This window comes from Thermobia domestica, chromosome 15 (genome assembly GCF_964235325.1).
Source record: "Thermobia domestica chromosome 15, izTheDome1.hap1.1, whole genome shotgun sequence".
NCBI classification, from domain to species: Eukaryota; Metazoa; Arthropoda; class Insecta; order Zygentoma; family Lepismatidae; genus Thermobia; species Thermobia domestica.
This window is the reverse complement of record NC_137468.1, coordinates 91,776,166-91,799,487: the sequence shown is the minus strand read 5'-3', so window position 1 is coordinate 91,799,487 and position 23,322 is coordinate 91,776,166. Positions and strand designations below refer to the sequence as shown.

The 23,322-nt window shown below is 37.6% G+C and overlaps 1 protein-coding gene across 1 annotated transcript in view; it reads left to right on the top strand.

Moving 5' to 3' along the window:
- The window catches only part of LOC145671148 (tubulin gamma-1 chain), a 90,889-nt gene that overhangs the window by 51,314 nt on the left and 16,253 nt on the right, over positions 1-23,322 (top strand). The window contains exons 8-9 of the mRNA XM_081739971.1: positions 10,721-10,852; positions 19,987-20,169. Coding sequence (XP_081596097.1) covers positions 10,721-10,852; positions 19,987-20,169 — 315 coding nt within the window. The remainder of the gene's footprint in view (positions 1-10,720; positions 10,853-19,986; positions 20,170-23,322) is intronic.

The window sequence follows — 23,322 nt, the reverse complement described above, 5'->3', positions numbered from 1 at the left end:
TCCTCTAAATCTAGGATCATTTTGATCATTCATTTATGTCTTTCATCAAGTAAATTTAGTTATCCTTCGATATCACTGCATTTAATTCACTACTACCAAATTATGATTCCATTAAGTTTTACGTTTTACACTAACGGGAAAAATTACAGAAGGCTGAACATGAAGGCCAATTTTTAAAGTGTACAGACCCTAGGAAAAACCGTACCGACTCACCGATTATGTTCTGTCCGACCATTAGCATTATGAACTATCACCTGACATCAATTTCTACTGCAACAAACTACGTTGGAGTAGAGGCATGGAAATTCCATCTCAATTCTTTCCCACAGATTTTCCATAGGCCAGTGATAGTATATTCTACACGTCGTTTAACAGTCCAAATGCACAGAGATCCAATGGGGTGGCGTCAGGACTTTACAGGAATGTCATGAAAATAAATAACATGAAAAAAAAAAAAAAAAAAAAAAAAAACCTGGAGGATGATCTGCTGTTACCGTTAGATACTTTGTCCGTGTAAATCCGCACTGGTTCTTGTCAGCTTCGTACTAACGAGGGGTATCTTTCCGATAAATTGAGGTCATGATGGGTTCCTGGAAGTAGACATCATTCATCTTCACGTTTTTGTCCACCTCCAATTATCGCTTGCAAACATATCCAGCGACAATATTTTCCTATGTGAAACTTTCTCGGTACTGGCAATAAAACTCGATAGTTTTCTACCAGACATGTCACAGTATGTAACTACACAAATGTTACTATCACACGTAAGATAGTGGCCCCGCGTAGCGAAGTTGCTAACGCTCTCGCGTTCAATGCGAGCGGTCGCGGGTTCGATTCCCGGTGGGGGCACTCGGTCGAAAAAGTGGAAAAAGTTTTTTCAGGCCAGCCATCCTGAATGAGGTTTTCCTGGGTTTTCGTCATTCACACTAGGCAAATACCGGGATGGTACCTAACATATAGGTCCCAGGCCGCTTCCTTCCTTCCCCAATCCTTTCTTCCTTCCCTTTCCCCGGATAGTGTGATCACCAAGGACGTCGTCCCTCATACGTGACAAGCTAAATGGCCTTAGATGCCAAAAGCCCAGAAATCTAAATCCTAATCCTACGCGTAAGATAAATGTAGGCTTCAGCCAGGCAACAGTCTAGTCCTGTCTAAACGTCTTCCGTGCAGTCTGCTGCAGTTTGTGCTGTTTGTACACGTTGAATAAGTGGTGGGAAAGAAGGTTATGAAGCTATCTATGCTGTCTAGTATATACGCACTGCAGGCTCAGGCGACGACAAACCACATGGTGACTGTGGACTGCACTAGATTTAATCTCTGATCTATGTCACGTTGATGTGATGGATTCTCCTGGCCTGCCAGTCGTTGTATTCCACGAAGACTTGTTTTTTCCTTAGCACGTAGCTTAAGTCTATGTCAATGTTTCTTCACCAACATCCATATATTCTTTCCTTTCACTTCATGCGTAATATTTAGCATTTTTTTTTTTCGTAAATCCTTAACACGTAATTCTTCCTTAATGTCAAAGAATGAGGAAGGGGTTTAGAAGTGTATTTTTCCCTTTTTTTTTTTTTTTTTTTTTAAAAAAAGTTTCATATTTTCTACTTAACTAAAGGAATTGTCAGCACAGATAAACGCCTTACACAAATCTTATATATATATTAAAAAATAAAAATAAATGATGTACCATACTGCCCATTTAACTTGAGACATTTTGCAGTAATAAAGTGCATGCTTTACAAAACTGTCTGCCTCAACCGTTAATCTAAGTCACAAAAGATCTAAATCTCTACAGAGTTGAAGGCGAACGAGCGGAGGAGAAAGAGAAATATGTTTCATACAACAGTTACAACTTTCAACAATGCAGAATTCGAAAAAGGCAAAGATGGATATGTTCATTTCTTTAGGGGAAGTGAAATTAACTTAGAAAATGTCTCGTTTCATTTAAAAAAAAAAAAAAAAAAAAAAAAAACTTTTATAAGATATACAGTTAAAGTAAAAAACAAAATGAAAAATACAAAAAGTGTAACAACAAATGTGGTTTATGTCACTCAATGTTTAATGAAACAAAATTATATCTTAGTAAGCAATGTTTCTATTCATCGGAGGAAAGGATGCAAAATCATCGAAATCCTAACCCTAGTAATTATCATAAGAGAAGATTTTGTTTTCTTTTTTAATGCAATTTATTTTCGTTTGTGTGTATGTTCTCTAAGGGTAGTGTTTGAGAAAGTAGAGGTATATCTTTAGTAATTTCGTTTTTAACAAGCACTTTTGATTTGTAATTAACTTTTAAGTACGCGCGCCTTCAGAAGGTCGGTCCACATTTATGGAAACGAAGTGGAACGTCCGGCAGGGACGCTAGAATAGCACAGACAGTAAGCACATCAGAGCAATCAGAAACCAGTTGTGTGGAGAATTTGGTAGCAGGAAGTGAAGTGCTCCAAGTGTAAAATGCCTCCAAAAGTGACCCCATTCTGGGAGAGGTACATCACCACTCTTTCCGACATCGGATACGCTACAGTGCAATTGTGAAACAGTGTTCGTCCAAAAGTTTCACCATTTCCAAGAAAGGTATTGCCAATGTACTCAAACGCAACAAAAATGCACAGCCAGAGGAAGTGGATGTGCGCACAGTGGCACGAAAACAACCACCCCGTCCCAAACGTACAATGGATGTGGTTCGACGTGCAGAAGTTGGTGACCCAGAAGAATCCGCCGCCACAAAGAGACATTGCCAGGAGTGTTAGAAGATTCAAATCAACTATGCAGAGGATAATCAGCCAGGATTTACGCCTACAAGTGAAGCATAAGCCACGTGTTCACACACTCACAAGCACATTCGGGAACACAGGGTCCATTGCAAACGGTTCTGTGAACAGTGTTTAGCGAGTGACAAATGCAAATATGTGGTCACGTTAGACGAGGCGTGGATCTATTTGTCAAACTCCAAGCGGGTTCGAACCATTTATTATCATCCCAAGAATGCCAAGGACCATGCCAATTGGGTCCGCACGTGCCGCGAAAGTTTTCCCCGTGATTTCATGGTGGTTGCAGGTTTATTCCATAAAGGGAAACTTGCTCTGCATAGAGTTGTACGAAATGTGAAAATTAATGCAGCATACTATCAACAACACGTTCTGGAGCCATTATACCGGCAACATATTCCGTCGTTGTATAGTGCTGAGGTGTCAAAAGTCTTCATTCATCAAGACAAAGCAGCCAGCTACACGGCTCCAACAGCTGTGACATGACCCGCAAAGCGCGTGAAACTGGAATCCATGCTATTCCATATTCAGACATCCCTGTCAAGTCTCCCGACGCTGCACCAGTGGACTTTTGTGCTTTCGGGTGTTTGAAGCGAGCGATTTCTTTACGTCTCCCACGCACATTAACTGGCTTTTAGAAAGTTTGCGAGGAGGAGTGGTCCAGACTTGATCAGATTTCTCTGAACAGAAGCCTACCTCAATAGAAATTCCGGTGTCGGGCTATAGTCTATAGTAAGGGTCGTCATATCGAGCACAACCGCTGGTGGAAATACGGCCTTACGCTCTAGCGTAGGGGGGACAAAATCGTTTCCATAAATGTCGACCAACCTTCTGTACTTGACTGACGTTAGGACTCGCGCGGGGAAAGCTTTTATCTATTAATTACTTTATACTGAAGCACTTCCTTTTACATTATTAAACGACTATATTCACTATTTTTAAATATAGTCTTTCAAATAAACTCCGGTTTGTTCCTATGAAAATATTCGCACGATCTGTTTTCTATGGAACAAAAATAATTACCTCTATATTGATTTCAGGAATGCAGTTGTTTGAGTATGTTATGAACACATTGTAACATAGAATATTATTGCCGGTGTCGGGCTATAGTCTATAGTATATAGCCCTCACTCTAGGGAATTGAGTCTTTTAAGTGATGGATTTATAAATATTGAGCAGACACCAAATTATTCTAAATCCTCGTATATTCTTGCATATTCTTATACATACAGTTTGACACTTTCGTACAAAACCTTCAAATATCTCGAATCATCCATTTTTCCTTTCACTTTTAGTTGTGTTGTTTTCAAATTATTGGTGGTTTCTGATAAAACGATGCATTTCCATAAAACTGTGCGAATTATAACTTTTATATCTATATTGCCCTCACTCTAGATAATTTTTATCTTTCGTTCAGATTTCACAACATCACAAATATACAGCAATCCTAAAAGTGTTTTGATGTTTTCTGCGTCCAGTGTTCTGATGTTACTCTCTTTGATACACGCGTGGTTTCATCAGAGTTATCTGAATATTTTTGTGTTATTTTACTATCTGGACTATCACGTCATCTGTAAATAAATAATTACAGATTTTAGTGTTTTCAGGTTTTGCGCTATTTCTGTTACATTAGATAGCTATTTTACGATGTTCCGCTCTGCATCTTACATTTGATGGTTCTTTGTAACAGATTGTGTCATATTTCCGTTTACAGACTTGGGATCGCAGGGCGAGAGGAGTGTCGTCTTCAAGATACTTTCGAGACAGAATTGTCTTCATCTTCCGATATTTAGTCATTCAGATCATTTTCTACGCTCTGTATTGATTTGGAATCATTATTAAAATTTTCACAGGCACATCATATAATAGATAATATCTCCATTGTCTGAAACTTCTAAAATTGCTTCAGCTCAAACATATATGTTGATATATCGGCGTACAAACAATACGAGAAATTGACGAAAAACAACAATAGGCGCGCGGGGTGAACATTTTCCACAGACGACAGTAATTCTTGCAACCACTTGAAACTGCTCAATTGACAGTAATTCTTTCAACCACTTGTAACTGCTCAACTAAACAGTGTACAAAAATGAATCACATAGAGTCACATAGCAAGTAATTCCGCTTGATTTCCTTGTATGCTTAAAAAATAACCTGTCGCATAGTAGTGACATATATTATAACTCCGGCAGAAAATTACCCCGCACACTCTCACAACACATGCAAGAAAGACATTTTATTATTTGTTTGTACTAATACGCGAATATGTAATGCAGAAACAAAGGGAATGTAGTCAGAATGCTTTTTGTTCGAGATTACAATTGAACACGGTTAAAGCGAATTTAATGGGCGTGAACAAAATCTTCATGCGTGATCCTAAAACACTTGGAAATCTCTTGATAAATACAGATTTTAAGCCAATTATGTAACTAGACGTGTACTGAGAAATACGATTCAAGAAAATAATTATAATCACATTAAGGCTGCCATTTCAATCCAAGTTTTGAAGTGTACTTTTGGAGGTGGGTTATTGGGTTTTATTTTTGATTTGTAATTTTGGGCTGGGGAAATTCCAACAATCCTGGTGCAAAAGACCCGTGATGTACCCTTCCCAATAACTGGTTATTTTTGGTGGCATTTAACTAGCACCATCACAACACTCCGGCACCTGCAAGCTGACACGCCTTACTGATAATAGCGCCGGTTTCGCGGTCTTACCAAGTACACAAGTGACAGCAGCATTGCCAAATCGGTCGGATATGAACCAATCAGCCTTCTGTAATTGCCGAAGTCAATAAGGGACTCAAAGAGGGTGGGTGGGTGGGGTATCGAATCGTCATACACTTTGAATATGCTTCTGTTTTCATTTTATAAGCCTGATTTGGGTATTCATCAATTTCTTGAATATGCTTACGCAGGGTTGGCTGGTTTAAACCAAGGTGGTTTAAAGTTTGGTTTAAACCAACTGAAAAAAAAAATGGTTTAAACCAAACAAAGAAAAATGTTCGTAAAAGTGTAAGTGTTCGTAAAATATTGATGAACACACATTTGTGGGTTGTCACGTTTCACTCCCGTACATTATTCTTATTATATTGAGACCTAAATTCCCCATGCATTACTCAAGGAGATTATACTACAAAAGCAGCTTTTGTTTTTTTATAAGTTTATGAGTGTTTCTTTTGTGATTTTTTTATAGTTTATTATTATTGTTATGCAATTGCAATCAAAGAAAAATTCTAAATATTGTTTCGTTTTAATAATGTTTACTATTGATAAAATACATCGAAATGCTGTATTTTATTTCCGGGGGGAGCATACAAACCCCACTAGAAGCATTTATTGAAATCAGAAGTATCTTTGGTATCTATTTATGTATAAATGGGTCAGACCCAAAGTGGGCTCAAATAATTCGTATCTTTACTCACTCTTCTTACTGATATGCAAATTAAGTCGTTAAGCTCCTCCCTGGCTAAGCGGTTAGCATACGCGCCTTTGGCGCGGGAAACCCGGGTTCGATTCCCGGCGGGAGCTCATGTGGTTCGGATTCCACTTTAATCAGTAGGTCCACGTCTCATATAGCCTCGCTGCTGAAAGGGACGCTAAACTGAAATTCAACTCATCTCAACGCAAATTAAGTCGTTGTATATCTTTAACTTGGACTACTAAAAATCGTAGTGAACTAACTCGGACTAAATTAGTTCTTGTGTACTGTGCAGTATTTTGAAATTGTCCATATGTAATTCTCTATAATGGTTTCACTTGTGCAACTGTTTATCTTTTTGTCTTTCTGAAATGACTCTTGGCAATTATATTAACAAGCATGTAAAGATCAGTACAATGTATTTTTATCAGGAGTCCTTCATGAGTGAGTCGGTAGATTTATCGCATTTGTGGCCAATAAGTCCCAGTTTCGAGTTCAAATGGAGGACAATTTCTCACGGATGTAAGCCGAGAAGCGGTTTGGATTCCCTTAAGCTTATGTGACCCCTTCTAGCATAACCCGGTTTTTGTATAATAACACCAAGGCGAAACAAACTTATTTCTGTCCATATGTGATATAAATACATAGAGCAAATTATTTAAACAAAACAAAACAAAACCAAAAAAGGAAAAAAAAACGGGATTTTTGGTTTTCTCAATAAAAACCATGGTTTTTGCCAACCCTGTCCCCACGGAATGTGTGTAACTCTTTCGTTATAAAATATTCCACTTTCTGAAGTGTGTATTGTAATGACACACAATACTTCATTGTAGTGTTGAATTTTACAAATCATTGTCAAGTAAACTTTAAATGAAAAGCAAAAATGTTGAGAACATGACTAATAAGGGAGACTATAAAATGGTTTTGAAAGGAAGAAAGAAGAATGACAAAGTTATAATACACATAATATACAGGAAATACAAGAGACTCAAAATTCACTTTATCAATATTACAGCATTTTATGTTATCTATTGGTTGTTTTATATAAATGTATACTTTAAATTATCAATATTAACACTTCTTAAAACAAGAGTTGAAATTAACATTTGGAGAAATAAGCTTCTTATAATTTAGAACGAACTTCAAGTTACAAGATTTTGGCTAATGAATACGTTATGAGTGTATTATCGCGTATTTCTCAGCTTTAAATAATGCTCAGATTATTATCAATCTGTTTCATAGTATACAGAGGTTGTTCATCCAACGTTTGGCCGATTTCGTTCCTTCCCCCTCCCGGGCAGAATGGACTGACCCGACCTGGCTCGTGGCGTCCTGCAGTGTTGTGCAGTGGCTTCCTGGGAACAGAGTTGTTTTTCCGCGCGGACGACAATAACGCATAACACAGGACCATTGTTGTGAGTGTTGTGTTAAATTTGTTTCCAAGTGTGTGGGTTTCCGCTGTGACCAAAATGCCGCCCAAACTAAGCCGGTTTTGGGAAGGCTATGTTGCGGCTCTTTAGGACGCCCATTTTAGTGTTTGTGTCATTAGAAAACAGTGCAAGAAGAATGATTGCAACATAAGTTTAAGTGGAATAAAAAATGTTATTAAAAAGTACAAGGGCAACGAAGCTCCACCATTTGGATCACCAACAAAGTTGCCCAGGAAGCGGGAACGCACCAAGGCCACCTCCACCATGCAGAGGAAACTTCGCAAAATGGCAATGCAAGAAAATCCGCCAACACAAAGGTGTATGGCTAATCGTCTTGACGTGTCTTTGGGGACTGTGACTCACCCCTTCCCCCTTCGAGAGTTACACCATTAACTCAAGCTTGAAAAAGTCATGAAAGCTCGCGGCCATCTCACGAATGCCTACCAAAAGGAACGAAAGTGTAACGCCTGGAAACTGTACGAACGGCATCTGGCGAAACAAAGGTGGATGTATATCGTAACTCTCGATGAAGCATGGTTTTACCTTTCCGACTGCAGCAAACCGAGAGCCATCATGTACCGAGAGAAAGGCGCCAAGAACTTTAGAAGGTGGGTCCGTGTCTGTAAAGAATCCTTCCCAAAAGGGTTCATGGTCGTTACGGGCTACTGTTACCGAGGTAAACTGAACATTCGTAGGGTGGCGAAGAACTGCAAAATAAATTCGCAGTGCTTTCAGGAGCAGGTCATGCGGCCGATCTACAAGCATGAGATTCCAACAATGTACGGAAATGACGCCAATCTGGTGCGCATTCACATGGACAAGGCCTCATCACATACCTCACGATCGTCCCTCGCATTCTACAGGGAGATGGAGGAGGCAAGTGGTATACAGATGCAATGCAATAAGGTACCTGTTAAATCTCCAGATGCAAGTCTTATGGACTATTGTGGATTTGGATTGCTGAAGCGGGCTATGGAAAAACGGCGTGTGACAACTGTGGAAGGACTTTGGAAAACTGTGCAAAGGGAATGGGACAAGATTACCCTCCAGTTCTTCAGAGAAGCCTATTACAGTGGAAATTACGCTGTCGGGCTATTGTTAGGAACCAAGGGAAACACATCAAGCACTTACGGACCTGGCGCCATGGATTCTTCTAAATTTTTAGGTAAGTCGAAATTTGCCAAATGTAGACTGAACAACCTCTGTATAAAGTCGTTTCAGTAATATGGTAGCGAATTAGATCGCTAGGTTTTTCCAGAGGGAGCTCATGTGTTTTGGATCACACATCTTATATAGCTTTGCTGCTGAAAGGGATGCTAAACTCAAATCCAACCAAATGGGTCACTAGATAGCAGCGTACTGAACACACCCGAGAAGTTATTTCAGCTAGTTCGAAAGTGCAGTGTGTTGACTTGTAGTAAGGATGGCTCTTGTGTTTTTGAAAGAGAGAGGGTGAGAGTGAGTGTCTGTGTTTGTGTGTGTATGGCCATAACTGTTTAGCGTTTTTTGCAAAATTTTTAACCGACTTCACTCACGTGACCAGTTATTATATTTTTATTATTATTTTAAATATTCCAGTATTCCGAGTGTTTTTTCATATGGCTCAGCCATTGGGAGGGCTACGTTTATGCCCTTTCTGACATTGTTTATAGTTACAACCAGTAACGTATGGCCATAATTATAAAACGTTTTTCGGAAACTCTAACCGGCTTCACACACGTGACCCATTTGTATTATTATTATTATTATTATTATTATTATTATTATTATTATTATTATTATTATTATTATTATTATTATTATTATTATTATTATTTTAAATGTTCCAGTGTTCCGAAACTTTGCAGTACAGTCCATATGCTGTTATGTAATCATAACACGCTAAAAATGTATGGTTGTATATAAGCATGTTACTTTGTTATAATTAACCCAGCATCTTTCCAGGTATTTCATAGTGTAGCTCCAAAGATTACCATCAGATCCTATAGAAATTTATATGGGATCACTTTGAAGTTATAGTCTTTCAAACAAAAAATGAATAATCAAATCCAGCGCAGTGTTAAACTGCTGCAGAACAAACACGTTTGCTGTTGCTTGACCTTCCAATATTCTGGATCGTACATATCGAAGGTCCGGGAGTATCCCTGATGTGATTTCTTGATGTGACGTGAGAACCAACCGTCTTCAAAGCACAATAGCAAGGGAAGTTCAGCGTTCCACTGATACCGTAAATCGCATAATTGCTCAGCATAAGGCTCGAGTTTATCCGTTCTTTTCATGTCGTGAAGAAGTCGACAGTCGAGAGCTGTACGAGTACCGTCTTACATGAGACAAGTAAAAGTTTGTGGCGTAAATGTGTATAAAGTTTTCACATGGCGTTGTAGAGTTGATTACTGCTATAATGATGAACTTACGCTACGTAGAGCAGATAAAAGCACCAAAATTAAGACAGTCTTATTCCATCACGAATATTTTGGAGTTAATATACTTCCATGATATTCCATCTCTATTACGACAGCAACACACTTGGCGTGGTTATTCTCCAGAACAAGGCGTCTAGTCATACATTGAGGTCAGCGGTAAGTGCATGGGGTGGATGGTACGTAAAACGGGAATTCCCATAATCCCTTTTACATATATTCCTGTGAAGTATCTAAATGCATTCGCTATGTATTTCTTGGGTTCCTGTTAAAACGGCAACCGCGCATACTTGACGGTCTTTGGAAAGTTTGTCCAAAGAAATGGAACGAACTGGATCAAACTGCTTCAGTTAAAGTACTTTCAGTAGAAACTGAGATACAAGGTAATACTTAACAGATAGAGCTTGCACGTCGAGCACAACTTTCTTAAGCTTATAAAGGTGCCGAATTCGGTATTATAAACCTGAAACAACCTGTATTTCATATGATCTAGAACGCTATACTCTCCAAATTTTAATGTTTTATTTTGTTTTATAATTACTTCGAAGAATAGGAAAAATGGTGCGAAGTAGACCTGAAAAATTAATAAATTCTTTGCAATATTAAATAGTGGTTTGACCTTTTTTAGATTTATTCTGTTAGATTGGTAATTTTTCTCAATTTTTTTTTTTTCTGTAGGCAGCATCTGTACGAAAGACTACCGTTCTTGATGTCATGCGACGACTGCTTCAACCTAAAAACATGATGGTATCCACAGCTCATGATAGGAATGCAACACATTGTTACATTTCAATATTAAATATTATTCAGGTAAGTATATTCCATATCAAAGCTGGGATGTATTTTATGTACACTTGTCCAAAATATAATTGCGCGCCTGATTTTTTTTAAGTTTCTTAAAAAGTTAGTTTGGCAACAATGCACTCGAAGTAATTGGAGAAGAAGTCATTAGAAAAAATGAGTAGTGAAGCCTTCCCAACACTCCTCGTTGCCTGCTGCTTGAAATATTCTGGTCCCATTCCATTACTTATTGAAATGTTAGTTTCAAAACAAAATAGAACTTTGGCAAACGCAGAAACCTTTCTTTATATTGAGAACATACACGCTTTTTTACCCCAAAGAAAATCGTAAAAAATGAGGATTTAAATGAGTTCTCTCACTATCAATACAACTGAAAACTATTTTCACAGTTTGTTTCGATAGCCATGTGTGTTTAGGTCTTTTTTTTTTATGTTGGGACTCAAAACTTTTGAACCAGGTTCGAATCCTCTGGGTGCTTTTATTTATTTAAAAAATATCATCTGTTCTTAGGTTACAGTTTCTGATTTTATGATTTATTTTTTTTTATGTTCAGAAGAAATATCTTAGAAAGTAACTAACTTTTAGCTGTGTGTATATGACGGTTTCCCAAATACCAAGGAAATGAATAATCATAGCATTTTTTTCAGTGGTACACTCATGTCCAAAATTATTGTCGCATATCTATAACTGTCTTCTTGTAAGAATATAATTTGATAATGATTTTGCAGGGTATTTTTAATACTGATATTATGTGTATAATCGGGAAGTGTATATTTGTGGTAAATTTCATATTAAGAGGATTATAAATACGAAAATTATAACGAGTAAAATAAAATGTTGCTAAATGAACCAGAAAATTTTGTTTTAGATTTATTGTTCTTATTTACTGCTCTTTTGACATGAAATTTTCCACATACATGTCTTTGCCGATAATACATATACTAACATTATAAGAAATACCGGGCGAGTTCATTACCAAATTATATTCCTAGAACAACATATTTATAGACATGCGACAATAATTTTGGACATGAGTGTACATAAATGCTACTAAATTGTTACTAAAATGGATTAAAGCGTTTATTTTTCCGAGTGTGCGTATTGACGTGGAAGCCATAGATTTCCTCCTGACAAATATTTATGCTCCCTTGAAGAAGAAAATTTTCATCCCTGGGACGGATAACCTTTCCGCACTGTATATTTTTCGAATTTTCATGAGAATAACTACAGGGAACAAGTTATATTTTGTAGACGAAAAGTACTATAATTTGGAATAAATCTTAAGGAGATTGGTCCACCAAAACTCCATGTTATGTTTATCCTGTCTGTCCAGGTGACCAAAAAAACATCTCAGGCATTATTTGATGGATTACCAGCAAATTTTGCTCAGTATGTAGAGGGTCAAAAGTTAGGAATCGTGGTCGATTACTGAGGCAATATCAGGGCTGATAGCGAGTCACTTTTTTTTAACTAAAAGTTACTTTGTTTCAAGTTGGTCACTAAAAGGGTTTTATATATGGGTGATTCCACGAAAAAGGGAAATTTTCACTTGGAAAATTTTTGTTCCGTTGATGGTCGCCTATTTCAATAAAAATATCACATGCACTTACTACTACTAATTACATGTTAATTAGGTGTTCAGCAGAGCTGAATCGTTATTGGTGTAGTAAATAAAAAATAATAAACTTTTCAGCACCCACGGAGTTGAGACCATAGGTCACGGAGTTGAGATTAGTTAACACGGAGTTGAAAGTTGCTGTGGAGTTGAGAAACGTGATACATCTGGGTGATAAGTTTTGGTTTATAAGTGATTAAGCTTATAATTTACATAAAAATTGAAATAATTTTCCAATAGTTTTTGTAAGTTAGAATTATTCTCCTTATGTTGAATAAAATTCTAACAAACTAGATGACACGTAATTTGTTATACAAAAATACTCCAGAAAATACTGCAAGCATATGAAAATATATCTAATGAAGGTTCCAAAATTGAGTATATATATATATATATATATATATATATATATATATATATATATATATATATATATATATATATATATATATGTGTGTGTGTGTGTGTGTGTGTGTGTGTGTGTGTGTGACGTAAATAAGAAAAAAAGAAATACACATACACTTATCGAATATTGAAAAATTATTACGCTTTCAATATGTTGACTATCATATGGAGAGGACAAACTTTTTACATAAGCTTACGAAACAGACGAAGTAGTCACTAAACCTGTCTATTGTCTACTTCATTTGTTTTCTGAGCTTATGTAAACCGTTTGTCTTCTCTGTGTGATCAAGTCCACACGTCGAAAGTGCAATACTTTTTCAACATTTGGTAAGTGTATTTGTACCGTATATTTGGTATATATACAAGGTGTTTCAAAACAATACACACATCGTTTGGGAGCTGATTTCTGACACCAAGATAAGACGAAAAGTATAGACAACTGGGTGCACAAATGCTTCCTTTCGGAGTTATAGGCTGCCGAAAACATGAAAAAAAAAATGAACTTTAAAGGTCCATAGCTCCAAAACTATGAGATCTGCCGTAGTCGGGTCACGACTTCACTTAGGAACTAATATGTGCACTATCCAAAAATATGTTTCAGAATCCTGAGGTACTCACGAAGCAAATTTTATAGAGGGAGTTTGGTTACGGGGGTATAATCTGAAGTACTCACCAACTACTTCTATAAAAGTTGTTGTGGAAGTACCGCAAGATTGTGAAGCATGGATATTTGGATAGCGCACATACTAATTCCTAAGTGAAGTCTGACCCGACTACGGTAAGTCCCATAGTTTTATGCTATGGACCTTCACCTTCAAAGTTATTTTTTTTTTCATGTTTTCGGCAGCCTATAACTGCGAAAGGAAGCATTTGTGCACCCAGATTGGTCTATACTTTTTATCTTATCTTGGTGTTAGGAATCACCTCCCAAACGTTGTCGGTATTGTTTGAAACGCCCTGTATAATGCACACTAAATGACAGTGTAAGGCACTCATCATTTCTGTTTTCTTTGGATAATTCGATGTTCTTTGTTAAGTAGCCTTCATTTTCCACTCCAATGAAGGAAATGTCTTGAGGAAACAGGGAAGGGCTGTTCTAGTCTACACAGAATGACAACTGCCAACGCTTTTTAAACGTCAGGTTTAGTAGGCCAGGAGAAATTCCTCCCGATCCGCGTCATAAAATTGACTGTCCGCATATTGCCCTCAGACTCTTCGACAATCTCTGAAAAGAAAACAATTAGTTGATCATAAGATTCAGACGTCAATAGGTTAAAAACAGATACCATCCATCTTGACTTGACTGAAGTTTTACCTCCGGCTACCTGACAGCCCCAAATCTGAACTTCCGCGAAACACTCCTTAAATGGGCTAGGACCCACCAGCCGGCCTTTAAGTGTGAATGACACATGGTCAGCGTGTCGGCTCCTACGGCCGTTATGATGGTCTGCGCGATCAGGTTTCAGTACATCTCTACTCAAATGAGTTTTTTAATTGCCTTACTGTGCGAAGTAAACACCATTAATTTTTGAGCTTCCACCGGGAAACAAACCCAGAACGACGCACGAAAGGCGAGCATACCAGTCACTAGACCATAAACGAGCTTTATTTCTATCAATATATTGAAAGAACAAATATTTGGAAGAGCATGAGCATAACAAACACTACAGGATTATCAACTCCGTGACTTGTCTCAACACCGTGGATTCCTTAGTTTTTAGATGGACATGGAGTTGAGAACCATGGAGTTGAGAAAATCGAATATAATTTATTTTTACCGGCCCACTTTTTAACCAGTACATGTGAGTAATTGTGTACGAATTTTCTACGTTAAGGCGTAGGTTCCTCAAGGGAAAGAAGGTATATACCATACAAATACATTCAGTAATAAATACCATGGTGTTGAGAATCAATTAATATACGCACCTGCTTTCCACACACAAAAATATTTTTCCTATAGCTTTTAACACATGCACACAACTTTTACTGTTCTTCAGTCAAACATGTCTGCCTTGTCTTCTTGTGAATGTTGCCAATGTGGACGACCATGCTATCTGTTGAGAGCAATGATAATTTTTTCTATTGCCATGGAGTTGAGACGAAATAGAGGTGACAGAAACGAAGCATAGTCAAGCTTTCCAAAATAATCGTTATAAAGATTTACTTTCCACAAAACCGAAACATTGAAGTGTTCTCTTCCATTTAATTACCATTAAATGATGTTTGATTTGCGACTTCAGTTGTAATTTATTGATTAAAATCAGTCAACTGTAGTCTGTGACAGCCCACGGTGTTGAGAAATTGGGTAATAATTAATTTTTTACGTATGTTTCGTGTTATATTTGCAAACTGTTATACATTGCATACCTACTTTGTGACGGTTACTACCAAACAAAATAAAAATGAGGTGATTCTTTCTAGTAGTAGTTTGAAGAAATGCCCGTGACAGAAAATTTCCCTTTTTCGTGGAATCACCCATATATATATATATATATATATATATATATATATATATATATATATATATATAGAGGTAAAGTGACATTTTCGTGTGATTTATGTTTTGCATTGGCAGTTTTCAAAGAAAAATATTATAAAAATAAGTGGAAAAAGGCAGAAACTTGCTACTCATTACTCTTCTGAAAGCTTCAGTACTTGGTACCACATGTGAAACAGTCAGCTTTATTCTCACTTCAGCTTTCATTCTTTCTAAAGCACAGTGGATGGTTGGTGGATGCTTAAGCTCTCAAGGTGTGGTTGAGAACTCTTCTGTAACTATTCTTTCTTCTATCATAGTAGTCTTTTAGTTTTCTCTCGTAATAGTTAACGCTCCGCTCAGCGTTGTGTGCGTGTGGTTCATCATGTTCGTCTTGTGTTATGCTTCTTGTTTGTTCTTCTTAAGAGTAGGTGATGAATTTGAATATTTCATGGCTTTGAGAACTCTCAATGATTAGTTATAAAATATAATGTTTGGGATGAAGAAGTTCGGAAATAGTTCAATGTTCCACTTACTCAGAAGCTTCTTACATCTGCTAAGTCTGCTTACCGTAACTACAAAGCATACTTAAAAAACCTAAGAAAGAAGGAAGCTCGAAAAGAAGAAGTAAAGAAGAAAAGATGAAACAAGACAACAAACAAAGAGAGAGATGATGGAGAAATTGACAAAGGAAAAAAGGGCATGATGAGATTTTGGTAACTTTTTCGTGTGCTTTTGGTCACTTTTCAATTATTTACACGAAACCAGACCACTGTGAGCTGCAACTTCCCGCTCAGTATTGATCTACACAGACGAAAATTGATAGGAGATACCGAAAAGCGTTTCTTTAATCGATTTAGCTAAGAATAGGGAATAACTCCTGTTTTAACCCGATATTCAAACCGGAAGTTCCAAATATAAACCATTTTTGGGTATAACATTGATCGCTATAGAATAAAATCCGTAATAAATAGAGAAAAGCAGTTTCCTGTAGCAAAAGATCGATCACTTCCCGCTTAAACGGTAATCACAATAAAGTAAAAACAGTCATAAGTAGCAAAAGTTGTTTTCTGCAATCAGTTAAGCATCCCAAGAATATGTTCCGTCTTCACTCTAATCTTTCTACTACAACCGGACGTGGTAGAAATCTATAACCATTTTCTGATTCAATATTAATTGAGAAAATATCACGCCACACAAACCACTTCTTCATGTGGTATACACGTGTCACTATATATATGTATATAGATCGAAGAAGTAAGTGTATCTTTGCGCGTCAAACTCAGTACAACCATACATTATATAGTAGTAGTGACACGTGTACACCACGCGAAGGGGTGGTTTATGATCGCATATATATATATATATATATATATATGGTTGGGATTGTCTGAATCCAATGTGGTTCAGATTGGAAAACAATTTCGTGGTATTGCAATTTTATTTTCCGGCAGTATATATATATATATATATATATATATATACTGCCGGAAAATAAAATTGCAATACCACGAAATTGTTTTCCAATCTGAACCACATTTATTTCATATACTGTACATGGTATGCATATGAGATGATTAAAATATTAGCTCCTTCAGTACATTGTTTTCTGAACGGCACGTCTATCATCACACTACCACCACCACTTTAGTACTGTGTATACCCTCCACGAACTGCGATACAGGCATGGATTCTTGCATGCATTCGTTCATAGAAATGAGGGATACATTCTTGCGGTACATTCTGTCATGCCTGGTCGATCTGTTCGCGCAAATCAGCAACAGTTGAAGATGGACGTGGAGCAGTTGTCAGTTGTTGACCCATGATGTCCCATACATGTTCGATAGGAGATAAATCTGGGGAGCGTGCTGGCCAGGGAAGTCGGGACGCACCTTTTAGAGCACGTTCTGTTGCACAGGCAGTATGTGGCCGGGCATTGTCTTGCTGAAAAGAGTACAGGACCTTCCTGTGTCAAGAAAGACAGTAAAACCTTTTCTGCCACCTGTTGCACGTAAGAGATGCTTGTCAATGTCCCATTCACAAACACTAAAGGTGAGCGAGAGTTGTAGCTGATCGCGCCCCACACCATAACACCTGGGGTGAGACCACTGTGCCTTGCACTGTGGGAGCAGGCGCTATCGAGGTCGACATCGCACTCGCAGTTTACCGTCACTTGCATAGAGAGAAAATCGGCTTTCATCGCTGAACACAACGCAACGCCATTCTCTCCTCCAGGTGCTCCTTTGTTAACACCTAGCCAACCGTGTACGGCGATGATGTGGCGTCAGTGGCAGACGCGCAATTGGCGTGTATGTCCGAAGTCCTGCCGCTAATAATCTGTTCCCAATAGTGCGTGTGGACACTTTAGGAGCCATATTTGTTCGAATGTTGGACGTGGTAGCTGTGCGGTCTGCCAATGCCGCCCTCACAATACGCCGATCTTGGCGCACGTCCGTGCTACGAGGACGTCCAGAACCTTCTCTGCGGGTGTGAGAATGGGTTGCTATCCATCGCTGTCAACACCGCTGCACCACAGATGCATCACGGCCAACGTGGTTGCCGATTCGACGAAAGGACCAACTAGCCTCTCTAGGGGCCCACAATACAACCCCTTTCGAACTTATTGACTGTATGGAGCACGATTGCGTCGTCGTGGCATGTTGTCTTGCTTGTGTTTACTGTATGAGTCACTTTCATGCACCTGCTGATCTTCGGCCTCTGCTAATTCACTTCACAGACTCGGCACAGGTGGCGCAAATGTCCCTCTGTGGCGCTACCATCTGTTGGCCGAAACTTACACATTTAATATCTACTTCACTATCACCAAAGAACCCAATACTGGAAGCACATCGATATCCCTCATGTTTTACAGTGTGTTGCAATTTTATTTTCCGGCAGTGTATATAAATATATATATAATACGTGATTCCTTGGCGTATATGGGTGAATTCATCCTTCGTAAAAATATTCAAGTCTCACACTGATTGACTTTCATTTTTAAGTACTCGGACGTTGTGCTAAACAGTTGAACTTCCAGTAGTTTTTCTTTTTCTCGTTCTTTTTAACGTTTCAGTCCCACAGTCATTACTGCTACCGTAATTCAGTTTAAATCAGTAGTTCGTAAAATTTGTGTCGCTATTCCTTTTGCTACTTGACAAGTTTCAGTAGACACCCTGTATTATTCATTGATATAATTACAAACTTATAACTAGTGTTTACTTATTTTTAAAATTTAAACCAAACCAAAGCAACCCACACTATACACTAGGCAGACCTGTGTTTTGACTTTCGTGCTGAGACGCTGGTATTCTTCATACACTGACTGTGGAAACATCTAATATAGTATAAAAGAACCTACTTGATTTCTAGATCGCCATGAAACGAAATCATTTGCGGTCTTTGACGGATCGTTTTTGGTTGAACTGTTGCCAAATATTGAAGTAGTTGCTTTTGTGGATAGTATTTTATAGGTTCTGAAAGATTGTAATTTGACTAGATATAGTCGTCCCGGGGTGAACCAGGGGGGGCATTTTCCCCAGACCTCGCGCTATATTTAACCATTTTTGTGGTCGAAAAGCGTGTGTGTTTTACCTACAACATTTTTTCCATGTGTTAGGGTACTGCTTTGTTGTAAAAGTATCATTGCATTAAGTAACAAAAGAGAAGCTGCGTATTTCAAACAACGAACTGTGAGTTTTGTTTGAAAGTCTCGTTATTTTTTCTTATGACTTCTCTCCTATTTCTTCGCATGCGTTGTTGACAAACTGATAATTTTAAGGGACTCAAAAAATTTAGGTGTGCAATTATACTGTGGAGAAGTGTACACAAGTATACTCCATTTTGATTTCAATTTCACAAATTAATATAAATGAAAATTCAAGCTGTGAACGTGTGTTTGAGTTTGTGAAAAAAAAAAAAAAAAAAAAACGTAAATTTTCTTCCATCTGCCGCTTAAAATGGCCTTTTAAAATAAAAGTAGATGACCATATTTTTTAAAAAATAATTTGTGTTTAAAACATAAGGAAAACATTATTGTATTATTTTTCAGCACTCATTCGTATGTTCCATCTTGACTGATTCGTTGTGAAATTTTATTTTATCAATCTCGTATATATAGAAGTTAGATTTCGTTGTGTGTAACTTTTTCACGGCGAACAGCTGAACCGGTTATAGTTAATTAGTGACCACGATTAGCACTAGACTGAATCTGGACTTTTATTTTGCAAATAACAAGAGGGTGTTACAAGCCCCATAAAGCTTAAAAGATGATATTTGGCATGTGAAACACCTTATTAAAAATAAGTGAAAATATTCAATAAATAAAGCTTTTTATATTCCATCTCTATTTTATTTTATTAGGTGTAACATTTCAAAGTCAATTTGATTGCCTTTATCATCAGAGTTGCACTAATTTGTTTTTGAAGGTAACATTTAATAACTGTTAAAGTTAACAGAAACTATTCATCGCCTTTTCACTCTAAACAAAAACAAGTTCTAATATTTATGCTTATCTCACCTTCCTTGGCCAATGATAGTTTATATTAAGTCTAATAATGTATTTTGCCGATACGTTATAAAAAAATGAATAGGGTTAAGATACTTTTGTACCTCATGTAATATTTAATATAAACGTAACGTATTTTTCAGGGTGAAGTGGATCCAACACAGGTTCATAAATCTCTGCAGCGAATCAGAGAGAGAAAACTGGCGCAATTTATTCCTTGGGGTCCAGCAAGTATACAAGTGGCACTTTCCAGAAAGTCACCATATATTCAAAGTGCACATCGTGTGTCTGGCTTAATGTTAGCCAATCATACCAATATTTCTTCGGTAAGAATATTCAAATGTTGAATTAACATAGAGGTATAAACATAGCAAGGAAGATTAGAAAATGAAAACTAGAATATAGGTCGCACATCGATTGCGATGTTGAATTGATTAAAAAAAAAAAAAAAAACTCCTCGATATCTTTTACCGTTTTTGCTCTGATAGCCGGTGCCAAACGGACGGACGGACAAGCTATTCTATAAGACTTATGACATTTATGCATAGCATAGTTTGGAAGTCGAAAAATAATATAGTAATATTAATATGTGATTCATAAAGCAGCTCGATACTTTCTTATAATCGTTTCCTCAAGATAACTTGACCGATTTTGGGCCCCTCTGACCGACCCCTGTGTCAACCCACAGAGCCTCAAAAATCTCAAGCATACTACATAAGGCATGATTCAGCATAAGTGTCGTGTGGTGTAACGTCATGCCAACACGGAACAAATTGTACGAGAAGCGCCATCTATAGGTCCTTTTAAAGTGTGTTTATCACAGTTTCTACCAGCTAGTTGTAGTGTAAGAGTGGGTGCAGAATGAAGCGTGAAGAGTCAAAATACCTGAACAAGGTGATAGGCAAGTTTTTCCAGAGCCAAAACGGCAATTGAAAAGCAACTTTAGAGCATTTCCGGAAGCAAGGTGTGTCTGACAGGACAACCCAGAGAGCCATAAAACGTTTCGTGGATAGTGGAAGCACTGATCTAAGGCCGTCATACCGACCGAAACCAAACACCAAGCTAGATACAAGGCTCAAGAGACTATTGGTCCAAAATCCATCATGCTCAGAACGTGAGTTGGCAAAGCGCGTGGGAACGTCGCAATCTACAGTGAATCGAGCAAAAAAGAGGCTTGGGATTGTCACTAGGAAGAAGCAGCATAAACCAAAGTACGTGAAAAATCAAGTGGAGCGAGTCAAAAGGGGCACAAGAAAACTCTATAAGATGAGTGTTCCTAGTGACGGAGAACATTCTTTTGTAATGGATGACGAAACATACGTGTTCGCGGATCCAAAGAAACGGCTGGAACTGAGTACTATAGCTTAGTTCCAGGACATGCTATCCCATACGAAGCTCGAGTGCAACAAAAAACGAAATTTCCAGCTAAATACTTGGTATGGCAAACCATTTCTGAAGACGGTGATGTGTCCGAACCATTCATTACCACCGGTACCATGAACCAGGATATATATATAGAGAAGAGTGCATCAAGAAACGGCTGTTGCCATTTTTGGGGAAGAAGAGGACCATGGGTAATGTATTATTTTGGCCAGACCTGGCAACTTCACATTATGCAGGTACAGTGACCAAGCTTTTAGAGGACAACAACATCAACTTCGTTCCCAAAAACATTAACACCCCCCCCCCAAATGTGCCCCAAAATCGACCTATCGAAAGATATTGGGCACTATGCAAGGCTGAATACAAGAAAAGGAAGACGCCTCCAAAGAATTTGAATGGTTTCAAGCGCGTGTGGTTAACCATTTCCAAGCGAGTGGCAGAAAGGTCCGGAAAAAGGCTGTTCATTAGGTTCCGCAGCAAGCTGGTGGAGACCTACAGGCATGGACCCATGTCAACCAAGTTGTAACATTTTCTTGCAGCGTTTTGTACCTTCTGTTCGTGCAAGAAAGAATAAATAGTTTATCGTGAGTATGGCGCTTTCTATCTTGATTACAATTTCGCGACACTTATGCTGAATCACACCTTACTAGGGATGGCCAAAAATTTTCGGATCCGGATATCCCGGATCCAGTGAGATCCAGATCCGGATCTCGGATTTGGATCCGAAATTCGGATCTCGGATCTGGATCCGAAATTTCAATCTCAGATCTTGATTCGTATCCAAACCTACATCTGAAATTGTGATGATAAAATTGAATATCTAAAATTCGTCGAAACTGTTTTCGGATTCACTAATATAGTAGGTTGCTGTGCTTTTAAATGTTCCCATAACACATTTGTACTACTTTTGTTCTTTATTTTATTTTAACCTTGCAGTATTTACATGTTGCACTTTCTGTCGAAGTCTCTTTAGTAAAATGTTTCCAAGTTTGCCTTCTTCCCATTTCGGATATAGTGAACTGTCTGAAAACTGATGTAAATGGTAACAAATTCTTCTGTTTAGCTCCCCTTCAAAACTTAATGTTAGCTTCACATTGAAAATATTTATTTTATTCGTAGAAAATAAACTTTATTTTCTCATATACAAATGAAATATCTTTTAGATAAGGCCCTTCTAATCGCAGAAATACTAGACAAATCAAACTCTTTATTAATAATACTTTCTGACTCACTAGAGTCCAACCATCAACAAATGTAATAATGAATATCTTTCACTTCGAAGGTATATACAACAAAAAATATAGACTGGTTGGCGTGGAACAACAGTAGATTTTTAAACATACACACGAGAATTTCAGGAGAGCGATATGGTTGTGTTAGTTGTATGACTTTATTACCTAACTTATGGCTTGCCCTTCTGAGGTCGGGAGTTTGTTGAAGGAGTAAATATAAAAGAGATTTCTGTTATTTTTTCTTCACCCGCCAGGTATCTTTAATCATACATTGCAGGACGTAACCAAAACATACCCATGCATCGTATCATTAAAGCGTTTTGTGTTTTGTATATTAAAGTGTTCAAAAATATTTAGCATGTTCGCATTTGTTCGTGTGATCTCAGGTTCAATTCTCGGTGGGAACATAATGTGAAAATTGAAAGCTGAAACAATATCAAAATAGTATTTAAAAGTCAGGAAATAGATATTAAAACTTTAGCTATCTATTGGGACTGTAAGGCTGTAGTTAAATTAACCCACACGTTTCGTGAAGATATATTACGTCGTTATTGTTTATTTACTATAAGCTACCAGATACATCCTCAGAGGCTACTTTACACTGTAGCAATCAACAGATGAAAACATTGGAAAAGGAATGAAAGGAAGGTCCCTAGAGACTTAGATCAAGGTACTAACCTAGCATTTGCCCAGTATAACTGAGGAACAACCCTGGAAAATCCTCAGTCAGAATAGCTGGTCTCCGAATTCGAACCCGGTATTATTCAATTGCGAAGCAAGAATCCTAACAAGTAGCCTGAGCTCGCTCCGTATTATTATTATTATTATTATTATTTAATTAACGTAATGTTTTAAAATTAGTGC